Source organism: Lotus japonicus, chromosome 5 (assembly GCF_012489685.1).
Source record: "Lotus japonicus ecotype B-129 chromosome 5, LjGifu_v1.2".
Classification (NCBI taxonomy): Eukaryota; Viridiplantae; Streptophyta; class Magnoliopsida; order Fabales; family Fabaceae; genus Lotus; species Lotus japonicus.
In genome coordinates this window covers 46,205,585-46,223,154 of record NC_080045.1, presented here as the reverse complement: position 1 = coordinate 46,223,154, position 17,570 = coordinate 46,205,585, and the positions used below count along the sequence as shown (strand labels likewise).

General features: G+C 38.6%; 2 protein-coding genes across 2 annotated transcripts; one reads left to right on the top strand and one right to left on the bottom strand.

The window, feature by feature from the left end:
* Positions 1-3,210: 3,210 nt before the first annotated feature.
* Positions 3,211-10,618, top strand: LOC130720912 (uncharacterized). Its single transcript, XM_057571619.1, has 2 exons — positions 3,211-3,431; positions 10,474-10,618. The coding sequence occupies exons 1-2, from the start codon at positions 3,211-3,213 to the stop codon at positions 10,616-10,618; spliced, it is 366 nt and encodes a 121-aa protein (XP_057427602.1).
* Positions 10,619-15,913: 5,295 nt separating this feature from the next.
* Positions 15,914-17,320, bottom strand: LOC130719654 (transcription factor MYB13-like). Its single transcript, XM_057570265.1, has 3 exons — positions 17,188-17,320; positions 16,814-16,943; positions 15,914-16,508 (listed from the first exon to the last, which is right to left on the bottom strand). Exons 1-3 carry the CDS (start codon positions 17,318-17,320, stop codon positions 15,914-15,916), a joined length of 858 nt encoding a protein of 285 aa, XP_057426248.1.
* Between the last annotated feature and the right edge of the window lie 250 nt (positions 17,321-17,570).

The following is a 17,570-nucleotide window of genomic DNA, read 5'->3' as shown; positions in this document are numbered from 1 at the left end:
AGGGAGAGGGTCTCTCATACTTAGGTTGAGATACTAAGTAGAAATACACTGGGTAGATTAGGAAGTGAACTATGAAATGTGGTGTTCATGAGTGTTTGTAATTTATGAATCTTGAGATAGTGGATTTCCTTTCTTTGGGTGCAAACCCTCCAGACGTAGGTAAAGTTTCACCGAACTAGGTTACCAATCCTCTGTGTTCTTCTTTATTATTTTGATGGTTTTGTTACTGTTAGTCAGTTGTCGAACCGGTTGTCCCAGCATCGTGTAGAACATCTGTCATGTGCGAGAGCCGGAATTACAATTGGTATCAGAGCAGGCACCCTATTCTGTTGGGTGAGCTCCAGGGAATATATTCTTTTCTCAAGTACAACATTATGGATGGAAGAAGATCAATCGATATGCCACCAATTTTGGATGGTACAAATTATGACTACTAGAAGGCTCGAATGATGGTGTTTCTCTATTCTATGGACAGTATAACATGGAAGGCAATAGTCAAGGGGTGGAAACATCCTGTGATAGCATCCACAACTGAATTGAAGCCTGAAGAAAAGTGGACAAAGAAAGAAGATGGTGAAGCTCTTGGAAACTCCAAAGCCTTAAATGCTATTTTTAATGGAGTTGACAAAAATATGTTCAGGTTAATCAACACATGTACTGTGGCTAAAGAAGCATGGGAGATTCTCAAGACTGTCCATGAAGGAACATCAAGAGTTCGTATGTCAAAGCTTCAGCTTCTTACTACTCAGTTTGAAACTATGAAGATGAATGAGGATGAATCCATATATGAGTTCCACGTGCGTATAAGGGATCTAGCAACTCTTATTTTTCCCTAGGGGAACCCATGTCTGAAGAAACGTTAGCAAGAAAGATTCTCAGGTCTCTTCCCAAGAGGTTTGATATGAAGGTAACTGCCATTGAAGAAGCCCAAGACATCAGTAACATCAAGGTTGATGAACTCATTGGTTCCTTGCAAACCTTTGAGATGTCTCTTAATGATAAATATGAGAAGAAGACGAAGAGTATAACTTTTGTGTCCAACACTGAAGAAGATGAAGATCAGAAGGAGAAGGATAATGATGCAAGTATTGCAAAAGCTATATAATTTCTTAACAAAGCGTTGAAGAGTTTGGGCAGAACGTCAGATACAAATGTCCTGGACAATGTGTCGGACAATGTGAAGAATATTGAATTTCAACTCAAGGGCAAACATGAGAATGATACAACCAAGGATATTCATGTAAAGGCTCTCATTGGAAAGTACTATTTTGATGCTGAGTCAAGTGATGGAGATGAGTTTATCTCAAATGAAGAACTAGTTGAAACCTACAAATTGTTGCTGGCTAAGTGGAAGGAATCATGTACGTATGGTGAGAAAATGAGAAAAGAAGTCAACGATTTGGTTGCTGAGAAGAAGAAGTAAAGAACGTCAATAATCTACTTGCGGAAAAGAAGCAACTTCTAATCATCAATGGTAGCTTACAAGAGGAAGTTACTCTTTTGAACTCCAAGCTTGAAGGTATGAAAAAGTCTATTCGTATGATGAATAATAGTACTAATGTGTTAGAGGAGATTCTGGAATTTTGGAAAACATTTGGAGATATGGAAGGGATAGGCTTCAGCTACAAGAATTCAAATACGTCTGCTTCATCTTAAAAGCAAACTAAGCAACCAATGTCAGACCCAATGTTGCATCATTCTGTACGACATGTGTACCCTCAGTTCAGAAAATCCAAGAAATCTACTTGGAGATGTCATCACTGTGGTAAACTTGGTCATATAAGGCCCTACTGTTACAAGCTATATGGATATCCTCAGTCTCATGATCAACCAAGGACTAATCCACAAGTAGCTCCTACAAGGAAAGGGTGGAGACATAAAGATGGAGTTAGAGTCAAGTGAAGGTATGAAAAATGATAGAAAGGGGGGGGGGTTTGAATAGCGTTTTCAACTAAAAACTTTTCCCTCTTGAGATTTAGATAAATCTCTCGAATAAACAACACAAGGTGTAAAGATAAGAGATGAAGAGAAGCACACAAGTATTTTATCCTGGTTCACTTGATAATCACTCAATCTAGTCCAGTCCACTCGTTAAGGTGATTTCTTCCTTCTTAGAATGAAGGCAATCCACTATTCAATGTTTGTTACAACTGCACTAGCAACCTGCTCAGTGACTAACAATACAGTGAACTATCAAACACTAAGATTCACTCTCTTAGTCTTCTCAAGGAGCTGACCAACCTTGGTCCCTTAAGGAAATCAAACTAACTGTTTGAGGGTTTTGGGTTTACAATGAGTGCTTCTGAGAAAGCTAAGGTAAACACAGTAAGAACTATTGAAGAAAGATTGCTAAGAGAATATTGAATGGTTGCTTAAGCTTGTACAAAGTTTCTTAGCCGCTTCTTCCATCTTCAGCCTCTATTTATACTCCAAGGATTAGGGTTGTATTCGCTGTTTGAAATGCTACCGTTGGAGGGAAAATCCAGAACTTCCAGATTCTTCTGTAGCTGAACATCTTAGGTAAGGTCGTCAGGATAGTACAATTGTTTTTGTACTTGGACAGCGACGTGAGCCTTATCCTAGTTGACTTCTGATCAGACGACGCTTCATGTTGGAACTTGTGAAGCTTGGTGATCAGAGTCAGAGGGAAGCTTGGATCTTCTGACCTTCGTATCTTCAGCTTCTGGACATTAGAGTTTGGAAGTACTTGGTCTTCAGAGTCAGCTTAGCTTCTAGACCTTCAGAGCCTCTTGGACTTCAGAATCTTCACTTCTTAGCTTCTAGACCTTCAGAGCCTCTGGACCTTCAGAGCTTCTGGTCTTCAGACCTTTAAGTGATTTGAATCCACATCAGAGCTTATCATCTTCAGAACTTCTGAAGCATATACTACTGTTCAATCAGAACATAGTGAGTGCGAAAGCGTTGTGTTGGTTACTCTTGGGCTAAATGCTTCTGATAATTGTGATTATTGACCAGAGTCAGAGCCTATCATTTAAACACTCAGAAAACAATGTTAAAGTACCATAATTGTTCATACACAATAGTTATCATGTAATCATCAAAACATAGAGTTGTACTACATGACCAAATCTTGGTCTTACATCAAGTTCTTCGCGCGAGGAAGAGATGTCTCCACAACCATCTATGGTGAATAGATCATATTCAAAGGATGTTGCTCTTCTTAAATCTCAGAGTTCTGGTGTAGATGTTATGAAGGAGTGGAGGAAGAAATTTGTTGCTGCAAGTTCTCTTGAAGTCTCAAATACACCAGCAATTGTTCATGCAAGCATAGGTGAATCTGTAAGTGCAGATCCTAATGCTATTGTGCCTAGTGTGATTCATGAGATATCAGTTGAATCTGTTTTTGTTCCCAATGTTGAACCCCATGTTGAGACATTAGTTGAGACTACTTCAGATGTGAATATGGAACTGATGAGGACAAGGACAAGGACAAGGGTCATGGAGCACTATAAGGACTTGGAGGACCAATGACAAGGGCTAGAGCTAAAAAGGCCAAAGAGACTCTTCAGCAAGTAGTGGCAACCATTCTTGAAGACAAAGTGGTAGAAGAGATGGAACCAAAAATCATGATGATCATTCAGGCCCAAGAAGAAGAGCCAACCCACGCATAGGGGCTGCCATGTGATGCTTTGTTTTATTTTATTTCAATAAAGATGCAAATGACCAATTGAATAAGTTGGATCCAAATGCATTATGTTGCTTAATTTTATTTTAGTGTGTTTAATCCACTTCAAGTGGTGTGTGTGTGCATGGGGCGCATGAAGAGCTTAAAGGGAGGGACCCATTCCTTTCTTAAAACTCTTTGAATGTGTTTGAATTTGAATAAGTTCTGAATGGAGGAGTTACATCAACAAAGTCAAAGGATTGAAGAGCTTTCAAAGCCAAGAATGGAGTTACAAAGACAAGGAAATTAAGTGCATAAAGAGCATTGAATGCTATGTTCCCTGGTCAGAATAACAATCAAGAAAGGGAGTTACATGAAGCAATCAGCCACTAAATACACGTTCAGGGCTGAAGCATATCACTATCTTCCTCTTTTAATTTGTAACTCCTAGCCTAGGATTCTTCTAGAGAAATTACACCTCATCATTTTTTGTAACTATGCTGAATTTCCTTCTTCTTTATAAGGACCACTCCTTCTATGTAATAGACAGATTATGAATGAATTAGTATTTTTTTTTCTGAGTGATTCAGATTTGTGAGAGTGATTCTCATAGTTCTTGAGTGATTCAAGAATTAGGCTTATCAAAGGTTTGCCACCACCTTTGTGTGAAGTCTTCATCTTCCATTTCACTAAAACTTCCCCTCTTTTCTGTCCATTTCCCTTCTATCACGAAATTCTTCAACTTCTTTCTCACATTTCAGACCTCTCATCATCCAAGATAAATCCTAGACGATCCATTTCAGCCCTTGCATCAACTTGGGGCATATCATTTGGTATCAGAGCTCCGGTTCTAGGATTTTGGTTTCTTTTCTTATCTGGAATTCTGGTTAGCAACTCTTTGTCATTTCTTGTTACCTTGATTTTAGTTTTTGTTGCTTTTGGCTGAACCATTGCAAAAGTTAAGCCTTGTTAATTGTTCAGAATGAAAAACAAATTACCAAACGAAAATTCAAAAAAAAAAAAAACGAAAATTCAAAAAAAAAATGGCTGAATGGTTCTTGTTTAATTAGCCAAATTCAATTGTTCAAGGTAATTTTGTTGCTAGCATTCCAATTTATTTTCTTCTTTCTATTTGTTCTTGAATTCTTCTTTAGTCTCTAAATAGTTTGAGTCCTTTCCATTTCTGTTGTGATTTGTCTTGTCTTCTTTTGTTTCATCTCCTAAAAGTCTATCCTAATCCTTGAGACTTTGCACAAATTGGTGGGTGTTCCTTTGTGTGTCTTAACTTTGATTTACTCAAGAGATTGTGAGAATTTTTGAGTGGAAAAAAAAGCAAGAGTGCACATCACAGAAAAGCCAATTTGAGGGAAAACACGAGTGAAGTGAGGTAAACACTAACATTTGTTTGTTCTACTTGAATCTTTTCATTTGTCAAAGATGTCAGGAGAAGAGGAGGAGCAACCAGCAGTGCGACTTTCGACCATCGAAATGCGGGCTCTTACACAACATCTGGAAAACTAAATGAGAAGGCAAACTGAAGAGATCCACGAAAGGCTGGATCAAATGGAGTACCGGAACAATAGTGACAGTGAAGGCGGGAGGCCACGACGAATTCATGAAAATCCTAGACCTGCTAGGATTGAAGGAGTCAAATTCCAAATTCCTCCTTTTAAGGGAAAGAGTGATCCAGAGGCATACTTGGAGTGGGAACTCAAAATAGAGCATGTCTTTGCTTGCAACAACTATGAGGAGGACCAAAAGGTGAAACTTGCAGCTGCTCACTTTTCAGACTATGCTCTTGTTTGGTGGAATAAGTTTGCAAAAGAGAGATTGAGAAATGAGGAGCCAGCGGTGGAAACATGGGCTGAAATGAAACGAATCATGAGGAAAAGATATGTCCCTTCAAGCCATGCTAGGGATGTAAAATTTAAACTTCAAAAACTTACCCAAGGCAGCAAGAGTGTTGAGGAGTATTACAAAGAACTTGAGGTGCTTATGTTGCAAGCCAATCTTGAGGAGGATGAAGAGGTAACCATGATTCGATTTATTAATGGTTTATCTAATGATGTTAGAGATATTGTAGAACTTCAGGAATATGTAGACATGGAGGAATTGTTGCACAAGGCCACTAAAGTTGAGCAACAACTCAAAAGGAAAGGGCTTGCAAGGAAGAGTTCTACCAATTCCAATTCATCTTGGAGAGACAGAATGAAGAATGAAGGGCCGAGAACCCTTATCAAACCAGCCACCAAATCACAAGCTTCAGCTTCTTCAAAACCTCTTGAACAACCATCCAAAAAGAGCAAAGAGGTCAAGTGCTTCAAATGCCAAGGTATGGGACATTATGCTTATGAATGTGCCTCCAAAAAGACCATGATTCTTAAGGATGATGGAGACTACACCAGTGAGTCCGAAGGAGAACAAAGTGAAGAAGAAGAGGAGGCAGCCATGAATGGTGAACTGTTGATGATCCGGAGAATGCTTGGTAGCCAACAAAAGCCAAAGAAAGAAAGCCAAAGAGAGAATATCTTTCACACAAGATGTTCTGTCAATGGGCAGATTTGCTTGATGATTGTTGATGGCGGGAGCTGTACTAATGTGGCTAGTGAAAGAATGGTGGAGAAGCTGAACCTGGTCACAAAACCACATCCTTGGCCATACAAACTTCAATGGCTCAGCCACTATGGAGAAATACAAGTAAGTAAGCAAGTTGAAGTTGACTTTTCCATTGGCAAATACAGGGATAAGGTTCTTTGTGATGTTGTTCCCATGGAGGCTAGTCACATACTGTTGGGAAGACCATGGCAATATGACACCAACTCTGATCATAATGGCAGCACCAACAAGATCTCATTCCAACATCATGGCCAGAAAATTACGCTCAAACCTATGAGCCCTAGGGAGGTGCGTGAGGATCAAAAGAAAATGAGAGAAAAGATTGAACAAGAGAGAAAAGAAAAGAGTGAGACACTTGAGAGAAAGCAAAAAGAAAAGAGTGAAACACTTGAGAGAGAGCAAAAAGAAAAGAGTGAAATACTTGAGAGAAAAGAAATTTGTTTGATCAAAAAGAGAGAGGTGAAAAGGATGATAGCTTCAAAACAGATCCTATACTTGATGTTTTGCAAAAATCAGATTTTGAACACTAACACTTTTGAAAATTTTGAGCTGCCTTCTAGTGTTAAATCTCTTTTGCAGGTTTATGAGGATGTGTTTCCAACAAGTGTTCCAAGAGGTCTACCACCACTGAGAGGAATTGAGCATCAAATTGATCTCATTCCGGGAGCTTCTTTGCCTAATAGGCCAGCATATAGAAGCAACCCGCAAGAAACCACTGAAATTCAAAGACAAGTGGAAGAACTCTTGAACAAAGGGTGGGTAAGAAATAACATGAGTCCTTGTGCTGTACCGGTGATTTTGGTACCAAAGAAAGATGGGACTTGGAGAATGTGCTCTGATTGTAGAGCCTTGAATAACATCACCATTAAGTATAGGCACCCTATTCCTAGACTTGATGATTTGCTTGATGAATTGCATGGAGCATGTTATTTTTCTAAAATTGATTTGAAAAGTGGTTACAATCAAATAAGGATTAAAGAAGGGGATGAATGGAAAACTGCTTTCAAAACTAAATATGGTTTGTACGAATGGTTGGTTATGCCTTTTGGTTTAACTAATGCACCTAGTACTTTTATGAGACTAATGAACCATGTTTTGAGGGAATTCATTGGGAAATTTGTGGTTGTGTACTTTGATGATATTTTGGTCTATAGCACTACTCTTGAGCTGCATGTTGAGCACTTAAGATCTGTCTTGAGTATGCTTAGAAAGGAACAATTGTTTGTCAATCTTGAGAAATGCACTTTTTGCACTGACCATGTTGTGTTTCTTGGTTTTGTTGTGAGTTCGAAAGGAGTGCAGGTTGATGAGGAAAAGATCAAAGCCATTCAAGAGTGGCCCACTCCTAAATCCGTGGGTGATGTAAGAAGTTTTCATGGCTTGGCCAGTTTCTACAGGAGGTTTGTAAAGGACTTTAGTACCTTGGCAGCACCCCTGAATGAAGTGGTGAAAAAGAATGTGGGTTTTCATTGGGGAAAGAATCAAGAAGAGGCCTTTGCTGCCCTAAAGCATAAGCTTACCCATGCACCTATACTTGCTTTACCTAACTTTGCTAAATCTTTTGAACTTGAATGTGATGCTTCAAATGTAGGTATTGGTGCTGTGTTGCTTCAAGAATGCCACCCAATTGCTTATTTTAGTGAAAAGTTAAGCGGAGCTGCCCTTAACTATTCTACTTATGATAAGGAATTGTATGCTTTGGTGAGAGCTTTGAAGACTTGGCAGCATTATCTTTTTCCCAAGGAATTCGTGATCCATAGTGATCATGAGTCCCTGAAATACTTGAAGGGGCAAGGTAAGTTGAACAAAAGGCATGCCAAATGGGTTGAATTTTTGGAACAATTTCCCTATGTCATAAAACACAAAAAGGGGACAAGTAACATTGTGGCTGATGCTTTATCCAGGAGACACGTGTTGCTTTCCATGTTAGAGACTAAATTGCTAGGACTTGAACATGTGAAAGAAATGTATGAAAAAGATGATAACTTTGCTGAAATTTTTGTGGCTTGTGAGAAAGTTTCTCAAAATGGATTTTATAGGCACAATGGATTTTTATTTAAGGAAAACAGGTTGTGTGTGCCTAAAAGTTCCATTAGAGAACTGCTTGTTAAAGAATCCCATGCTGGGGGATTAATGGGTCATTTTGGAGTCCAAAAGACTCTAGAAACTTTACAGGAACATTTCTATTGGCCCAAAATGAAACATGATGTGATCAAGTTTTGTGAACATTGCATTGTTTGCAAGAAGGCTAAGTCTAAGGTGATGCCACATGGTGTGTATACTCCTTTGCCAATCCCTGAATACCCTTGGGTTGACTTGTCTATGGACTTTGTTTTAGGCCTCCCTAGAACAAAGAATGGTAAGGATTCAATTTTTGTGGTTGTTGATAGGTTTTCAAAAATGGCTCACTTTATTCCTTGCAGGAAAGCTGATGATGCTTGTCACGTTGCTGATTTAATCTTTAAAGAAGTTGTAAGACTTCATGGGATGCCTAGAAGCATAGTTAGTGATAGGGACACCAAGTTCCTAAGTCACTTCTGGAGGACTTTATGGGGGGAAGTTAGGCACTAAACTTTTGTTCTCTACCACTTGCCACCCACAAACTGATGGGCAAACTGAGGTGGTTAATAGGACCCTAGGCACCTTGCTTAGGACTGTCCTTAAGGCCAATTTAAAGGCTTGGGAGGCGTGTTTGCCTCATGTTGAATTTGCTTACAATAGGGCTGTCCATAGCACTACCAATTGCTCTCCATTTGAAGTAGTGTATGGATTTAACCCTTTGACTCCTCTTGATTTGTTGCCTATGCCTAGCATTTCTGTTTTCAAGCACAAGGAAGGACATGGCAAAGCTGAATATGTCAAGAAGATGCATGAGCGTGTGAAAGCTCAAATTGAGAGAAAGAATGAGAGTTATGCTAGGCAAGCTAACAAGGGAAGAAAGGAGGTGGTGTTCCAACCCGGAGATTGGGTTTGGGTGCACATGAGGAAGGAAAGGTTTCCAGAACAAAGGAAATCCAAACTCCAACCTAGAGGGGATGGACCTTTTCAAGTGCTTGAGAGAGTCAATAACAATGCCTACAAAATAGAGCTTCCAGGTGAGTATAACATCAGCTCAACCTTTAATGTCTCTGATTTATCTCTCTTCGATGCAGATGGAGGAGAATTTGATTTGAGGTCAAATCCTTTTCAAGAGGGAGGGAATGATGAGGACAAGGACAAGGACAAGGGTCATGGAGCACTAAAAGGACTTGGAGGACCAATGACAAGGGCTAGAGCTAAAAAGGCCAAAGAGACTCTTCAGCAAGTAGTGGCAACCATTCTTGAAGACAAAGTGGTAGAAGAGATGGAACCAAAAATCATGATGATCATTCAGGCCCAAGAAGAAGAGCCAACCCACGCATAGGGGCTGCCATGTGATGCTTTGTTTTATTTTATTTCAATAAAGATGCAAATGACCAATTGAATAAGTTGGATCCAAATGCATTATGTTGCTGAATTTTATTTTAGTGTGTTTAATCCACTTCAAGTGGTGTGTGTGTGCATGGGGCGCATGAAGGGCTTAAAGGGAGGGACCCATTCCTTTCTTAAAACTCTTTGAATGTGTTTGAATTTGAATAAGTTCTGAATGGAGGAGTTACATCAGCAAAGTCAAAGGATTGAAGAGCTTTCAAAGCCAAGAATGGAGTTACAAAGACAAGGAAATTAAGTGCATAAAGAGCATTGAATGCTATGTTCCCTGGTCAGAATAACAATCAAGAAAGGGAGTTACATGAAGCAATCAACCACTAAATACACGTTCAGGGCTGAAGCATATCACTATCTTCCTCTTTTAATTTGTAACTCCTAGCCTAGGATTCTTCTAGAGAAATTACACCTCATCATTTTTTGTAACTAGGCTGAATTTCCTTCTTCTTTATAAGGACCACTCCTTCAATGTAATAGACAGATTATGAATGAATTAGTATTTTTTTTTTCTGAGTGATTCAGATTTGTGAGAGTGATTCTCATAGTTCTTGAGTGATTCAAGAATTAGGCTTATCAAAGGTTTGCCACCACCTTTGTGTGAAGTCTTCATCTTCCATTTCACTAAAACTTCCCCTCTTTTCTGTCCATTTCCCTTCTATCACGAAATTCTTCTTCTTCTTTCTCACATTTCAGAGTTCTCATCATCCAAGATCAATCCTAGACGATCCATTTCAGCCCTTGCATCAACTTGGGGCATATCAGGAACCCTCTGCTGGAAATGCAAACCCCATTGTTGACACATCTGAACTTGATCTCCAAATCCATCAATCTACCCTGGGTTCCGAACCATCTACCAGTTGTAAGAAGTCAGTTATTGAAAATGTTCATGAATTGTTGTCATTCTGGTCTTAGTAGTGATGGTTTGTTTATGCTGAAGACCCTTTTGCAAAATATATGTTAAAAAGGGGGAGTAGTTTGGTCAAGAATCTGTGTTGTTTCTGTTGCTGTGAATGTTTTCCTACTTGGTAACTTTGGTCTGTAATAATTTGAAGACACTTTCAAGACAAGGCAAGTAACTGGTTGTGTAGTACTCCAAGCTGCTACTGTTTTATGTTCAAGTTGCTACTGGTTTACTGGTTTGCTTTTGTTGGATAGTTAGTGTGTTTTGCTGCTATGTTCTTTGTTCCAACTATGCCTTTTGGAGTATGATTGTTGTTAGTATGGATGCATCATTTGAGGGGGAGTTCTGCTGCTAAGGGGGAGCTTTGGTTCTCTATGTTTACCCTCTTTGATGTGTGAGTTGTTTTAGACAAAATTTGACAAAGGGGGAGATTGTTGTTACTTTGTTGTCTTGCATTTTGTCAAAAACAACCTGATGTCGAAGCAGATGCCTTGGCATCTGATTTCGTGAAGCTAGGGCATCAGTCATTTGCTCGGAACGTGATTGTGGGCCCTTGAAGATCTTATGAAGATATGTTTTTATAAGTTACTTGAGGTTCAAGTAGCTGTACCATAAGGGTTTTAATTGTGGGTTGTTATTTGTTGAAACAATCTTTGATAAAAGATTTGTTTTTATCTTTACTTGGGAAAACGCAACAAGATCTTTGGAGATAGATTCAGTTTTGATTTGATGGTTGTTGCAATCTGTTACTTCAGCCCATGCTAACCCTAGTTCCTATGTTGCTGCTGCTACTGAAGTATATAAAAGGATGAAGACCTAAAACATGTAGACCACTGAAGCTAATGGAGAGAGATCAATTGTTTTAGGGTTGTTCATTGTTCTTTATCCTTGTTTACTTGTGAACAAACTTTGCTCGCTGATTCTATAAAGCAAAGTTGTGTTATGTGTTCTTTGATTCTACAAACTTTGATTGTTGATTGTTTGTTACCAATCACTGTGGCAGTGATTGAGAGAAAGGGAGAGGGGCTCTCATACTTAGGTTGAGATACTAAGTAGAAATACACTGGGTAGATTAGGAATTGAACTATGAACTGTGGTTTTCATGAGTGTTTGTAATTCCTGAATCTTGAGATAGTGGATTTCCTTTCTTTGGGTGCAAACCCTCCAGACGTAGGTGAAGTTTCACCGAACTGGGTTACCAATCCTCTGTGTTCTTCTTTATTATTTTGCTAGTTTTGTTACTGTTAGTCAGTTGTCGAACCGGTCGTCCCAGCATCGCGTAGAACATCTGTCCTGTGCGAGAACTGGAATTACAGCACATATTGTATAATTTTTTAAAAAAATATTATTTAATCGCAAACAGTTCACCATAGTTCAACTAAGGTTTAACTATTAAACCTTAGAGAAATGTTTATATCATTTGTCTATCATACCATGTTCTCAAGGCCAGAAGGAGGTTTGTTATTTAAGATTGATTTTGTAAAGGCTTATGATAATGTTGAGTGAGGTTTTATGTTGGAGCTTCTGCAAGAGATGGGTTTTGGGGGAAGATGGATTCGATGGATGCAAAATTGTGTCTCAACAGCTTTTTTGGCAGTTTTGGTTAACGGGTCGCCATCTGATTTTTTTACCATTCAGAAGGGCTTGCGACAGGGTGATCTTTTATCGCCTCTTCTCTTTAATAATGTGGCGAATGAGATGTCATGTATGCTGAACCAGTTACTAGAGGGGGATGCCCATGTGGGGTGGAAGTGGCACCAGGGCTTCGTCTTAATCATTTACAGTTTGCAGATGCTGCTTTGTTTTTATGCAGATTGTGATCAAAACCAGTATCAGACCTTGGCTTTGGTGGTGGAAGTCTACTTGTTATGTTCAGGTCTAAAAGTTAATTTCAGTAAGTCAGCAGTGTATGGGGTAAATGCCCTCCCTTCCACGGTACAAGAGACAGCAAATTGGTGGAATTTTCAGGTGGGTTCGCTACCTTTTATGTAATCCTTGGAGGTTGTCTTTTTGGAATCCGGTCTTGGAGCAAATGGTAGCAAAATTGGGTTTCTAGAGTTCCTGATTTTTGTCTTTAAGTGGGCGCTTGGTGCTTGTCAAATCTGTTCTAAATGTTGTTCCGTTGTATTATATGGCACTTTATAGAGCACCGAAGGGGATAATCTTGTGAATGGAGAAGATTATGCGTCACTTTTTGTGGGGAGGCACTTCTGGTGAAAATAAAATAATGTGGGTGGCTTGGGAAGATTTGTCTAAGGGGTCTCGGTATGGTGGTTTAGGAGTTGGGTTTCTAGAATAGAAAAATAAGGCTATGCTCTTGAAATGGGTTTGGCATTTTAGGCGGGGGAAATATGCATTGTGGCGGGAGGTGGTGTGTAAAAAATATGGGTTATCTATGGAGCTGATATCTTTTAATCTGGACTCTTTTATTCATAAAAAGTTATATAAACCTCTGGAAGATGTGTGTGAAGTGTGGTGTGAAAGTAGGCCGGTAGGGAGTGTGATCAGGGATGCTTTAGCGTGTCAGGTTAGGAGGGGGGCTGGTTTGTTATTTTGGATAGATCATTGGACAGGTTTAGGCCCTTTCAGGCTTGTATTTCCTCGCGTTTTTTCCTTGGCATCACATAAGCGGGCAACGGTAATGGAGTGTGGTACGGTTGAAGGCCATCTGTGGGTGTGGAATATAGTCTTTTTGCGTGATTTTTTGGGGTGGGAACGTCAGCAGTATGATGAATTTCAGGTGCTTCTTCAGCAGTTGGTTCCTAAGCAGGGTGAAATGGCGGATGCTGACTTGATAATTTGGAAATATGATAATATGGGGTTGTATAGTGTTAAATCATTGTGTGCGGTAGTTAAGGCTCGGTGGTTCTCGGAGGATGGGTGGTCGGTACCAAACATATTAAGGCCAATTTTACCTTCAAAGATTGCTTTGTTTTTAGGTTTAAATACTATGGAGGTCCCTGAAATTGTCTGCCGTACAAAAATAAGTCCCTGAAAAAAAAATTCCAATTCCGAATCCCTAGAAATTTTTTTAAATCAGAATAAGTCCCTACTCGTGTTTCGAGCTTATGTGGCTCAACTTTTGTTGAGTCATTTATTCCACGTGACTTTTCTATTTTTTTAAATACACATGAATTTAAAAAATAAAATTAAAAATATAAATTTAAAATTAAAATCATATTAACCTAACTAATTAGATTAATTAGGTTAATAAGATTTTAATTTTAATTAGGTTAATAAGATTTTAATTTTAAATTTAAATGTTTAATTTTATTTTTTCAATCCAAGTGTATTTAAAAAAATAGAAAAGCCACGTGGAATAAATGACTCACCAAAAATTGAGCCACATAAGCTGGAAACACGAGTAAGGACTTATTCTGGTTAATTTTTTTTCACAGGGATTCAGAATCAGAAAAAAAAAATTCAGAGACTTATTTTCGTACGACAAACAATGTTAGGGACCTCCAGAGTATTTTAGCCTTGTTTTTATGGAAGGTTCAGAAAACAGGATTGCTACAAAGGCGAATTTGGTGCATCGGGGAGTGGCTTTAGAAGATGGTGTGGTCTGTGTTTTTTGTTTCACTGATATAGAGACAGTAGCGCATCTCTTCTTACATTTCCCGAAGGTCTGGCATCTATGGGCTGTTGTGTTGTATAGGGAGAGTCGTTTGTGGATAGTTACAGAATCAATTCCGGCGTGCTTGGCAGAATGGGGAACCTTACGCCTGAGTACTTTAAAATTTTTGTGAGAATTGATTCCGTATGCGATATGTTGGGTGGTGTGGACGGCCCGGAATAATGTGCTTTTTAATGAAAAACCTCTTGATGCAGAAACAGTTTGGGAGTCTCATATGTTCTTGTTGTTTACTTGGATAAAAGCTTGGTAGAAGGAATGTCCTTGTGGAGCAGATCAATTTGCAAGGGGCTTCATAAAAATTAATGTTGATGGAAATGTTGGTGTTCAGCCTGTTGTGCCTTGGAAACCTCCACACGGTATGAATTTAAAATTTAATGTGGATGATTCATTTCAATCTGGGAGTGCTGGTATTGGGGGTATCTTGAGGAATAGTGCGGGGGAAGTGTTGGGAAAATTTTCAAGGAAAGTGGATGTTCAGCGAGCATATGAGGCTCCGGTATTGGCCATCTTGTATGTTCTCTTGTTTTGTCAAAAATTTATGGTACTTTCAATGGAGATTGAAAGTAATTCCACTCTTGCTGTTGGATGGGTAAGTGGGGAGAAAAGTAGGCCTTGGAAGCTTACAAATGAGTTGAATATGATTGATTATTTGATACCGGTGGTGGCTTGTTGCGGGTTGAATCATATTTTGAGAGAAGGGAATGCGGAGGTGGATGTATTGGCAAAGGAAGGTTGTTCTCGGTTGGAGCCGATTTGGGTAATGTATGAATATGAGAGCAGGGTTCTGTTGTTTGGTTTTGTTTTATTTGTTTGCAAGCAAAGTTTTCACTTCGTTGGTTGTTCTTTTTCATCTATTGCTGCTGTTTGCTGTTGGTGTTTCTTGCTGGTGTTATTTGTTGTTGCTGCCGCTATTGCTGTCGCTGTTTACTGTTACTGTTTTTGTTGCTGATTTCTGCTGTTTTGGTTTACTGTTGCTGGTGCTATTTGCTGGTTTTTTGTTGATTTCCATTTTGTTGGTGCTGTTAATTTCGAGTTGATTACTGTTACTGTCGCTATTGCTGATTTGTGTTGTTGTTGCTGTTAAATTCGAGCTGTTTGCTGCTGGGGCTGGTTATAAATTGAGGACGACCAAGTTTTGAACTATTGGATTTTATAATGAGATTAAAGGATGATATGTCTATGCATTCAGGTGCAAAATGGCTATCCTAAGAATGTGGTAGTCTTTTTCCTTGCTAGATTTTTATTCCATTGGATTTTTCTTAGCAAGGTTTTAATGAGGCTCATTCTGAGGATTTCGTTTTAAGTCATTCTGCGTACACGTCCGAAGGGGTGGTGGTGGGTTTTTCTCTTCAGACTCTTGTACCCTGTTCTTGCCTTGAGTTGCTTTTTGCTCAGACTTTTTATATTAATAATATCCATTTCATTTTCAAAAAAAATAATATTCGATATCTCATAAATTGGGATCATGATTTTCAATAGACATTCATCCAACCAACACATGCATTTGTTTCTACCAAATGACTCACGGTTCCAATTTTTAAGTGCATGTTTGGTTTACCACTAATGCCAAAATCATCATTCCATTGTAGTATTCACAGAAGGAGAATAAGAGATCCAAACTTTGCTATAGATTAAAAAAACAAAGACTCTTTTGAAAACTCTTCAGCTCTTATTTAAACATTTCCCAAAAGTCCATGTTATGGAAACTGGATATTGGAGAGAATGGAGACTGGAAATTCAGGTCAGTAACACCAATGTCGGGATTACCCTCATCACCTGATAGAAATTCAGACCAAAATTCATCACCCTGAGGTTCAACATTGTTATTCATCAACATGTCATGATCCTTATTAACATTATTATTATTAGCAACAATTAAGTTATTGTTCCGCTCGTTGTTGCTATCACTAATGGTGAAGATAGACATGTCCATGTTCGAGTCCTGTTTAGAAGATGTTGGCAATGACAATGGTTGTGTCAATGGCAATGGCATTTCATCTCTGCCTGCAACTTTGATCACATGATCATGATGAGTGGAGAAATTGAAATTCATCACAGGTTGTTGTTGTTGTTGTTCCTTCTGTGTTGGCTCTTGGTTGTCAAATTTTTGGGACTCCATACTTTGGTCTGCATTTTGTTCTCTATTTTGGCTCTGCTTCGACTGTGTGTGTTGTGGTGGCAGCCTCTTCTTCAAGTAGGCGTGCCACACATTCTTTATCTCGTTATCTGTGCGTCCTGGTAATTTTGCTGCAATAGCTGACCATCTGCAAGGTTGCTCAAATTTAAAATTAATGCTTGGTTAATTGGATATAATATTTCTCCTTAATTTTTGTAGAAAAATTATCAGTAGACATCAACATCCAGCAAAAGACACTTGCAGTGAGAAAAAAAGAGAAAAGCGACAAATAACTAATGTGATATATGTTATAAGAACTAGATAATACGAAAAATGGGATGTATGTTTGAGTAATTTGCATATTAACAACAACGTGAAGAAGAGAAAGATAGCAAGAAAAATTATTGACTGTCAAGGTAAAGAGAGAACATTCATTAAAAGATGTTTGTTTACCTGTTTCCCCACATCTCATGCAATTTGATGATGGTTTCCTCTTCTTCACGGGTGAAATTACCCCGTTTGATATCTGGCCTCAAATAATTGGCCCACCGGAGTCTGCAACTCTTTCCACCCCTCAACAACCCTATAAGTAAAGTGAAAAGAAAAAAAAATAGAGTTTAGTTAATTTCCTCATATTAGATCAGGGTATGAACTATAATTATTGGGTTAATTCATTGTGCACTAATAGTTATGTTATCTGTACAACTCATTTCCACCAAAAACACTCAGAATGGAAAAAAATGTGAGAGGAATGAAAGTTGTAGTAAGTGGTGTGGCAGAACAGAAAAAAAAACATCAAAATTATAACTAATTTGGTTGTACAATACCAGCTTGTTGAGGCACAACACGCCAATTTGTGTGACCATGTCTTTGGATATGGTTGATGAGGATGAGATCTTCCTCTCGCGTCCATAGTCCTTTCTTCAACTCCATTTTATCGGAGCAACGAGCTATCGCCATATTTTATGTGACAAAATTTTCAGCCTGCCAAAGCCAAGTAATATTGTTTCAGATGTTTCAAACCTTGAGCAAAGCTCTGTCTTATTTATTTGCAAAAAGATACATGCTTTAAAATTGAAACTTTAAGAGTTGACACTACTTAATTTTAGTTTTAAAACTAAAAAAATAAAATTAATAAAACTCACTAAGATTTCAAAAATCATTTACTAAAAAAAAAACTCCAAATCGTTTATTATGGATCATTCTATCA

Excerpts from the sequence above, each read along its gene's own strand:
- LOC130719654 (XM_057570265.1), bottom strand. The coding sequence starts at position 17,320 with ATGGCGATAGCTCGTTGCTCCGATAAAATGGAGTTGAAGAAAGGACTA. Across the intron at positions 16,944-17,187 it reads TGTTGTGCCTCAACAAGCTG|GGTTGTTGAGGGGTGGAAAG; the intron begins GTATTGTACAAC and ends CTTTACTTATAG. Across the intron at positions 16,509-16,813 it reads CATGAGATGTGGGGAAACAG|ATGGTCAGCTATTGCAGCAA; the intron begins GTAAACAAACAT and ends GCAACCTTGCAG.
- LOC130720912 (XM_057571619.1), top strand. The coding sequence starts at position 3,211 with ATGAAGGAGTGGAGGAAGAAATTTGTTGCTGCAAGTTCTCTTGAAGTC. Across the intron at positions 3,432-10,473 it reads TCAGATGTGAATATGGAACT|CTCTGCTGGAAATGCAAACC; the intron begins GATGAGGACAAG and ends ATATCAGGAACC.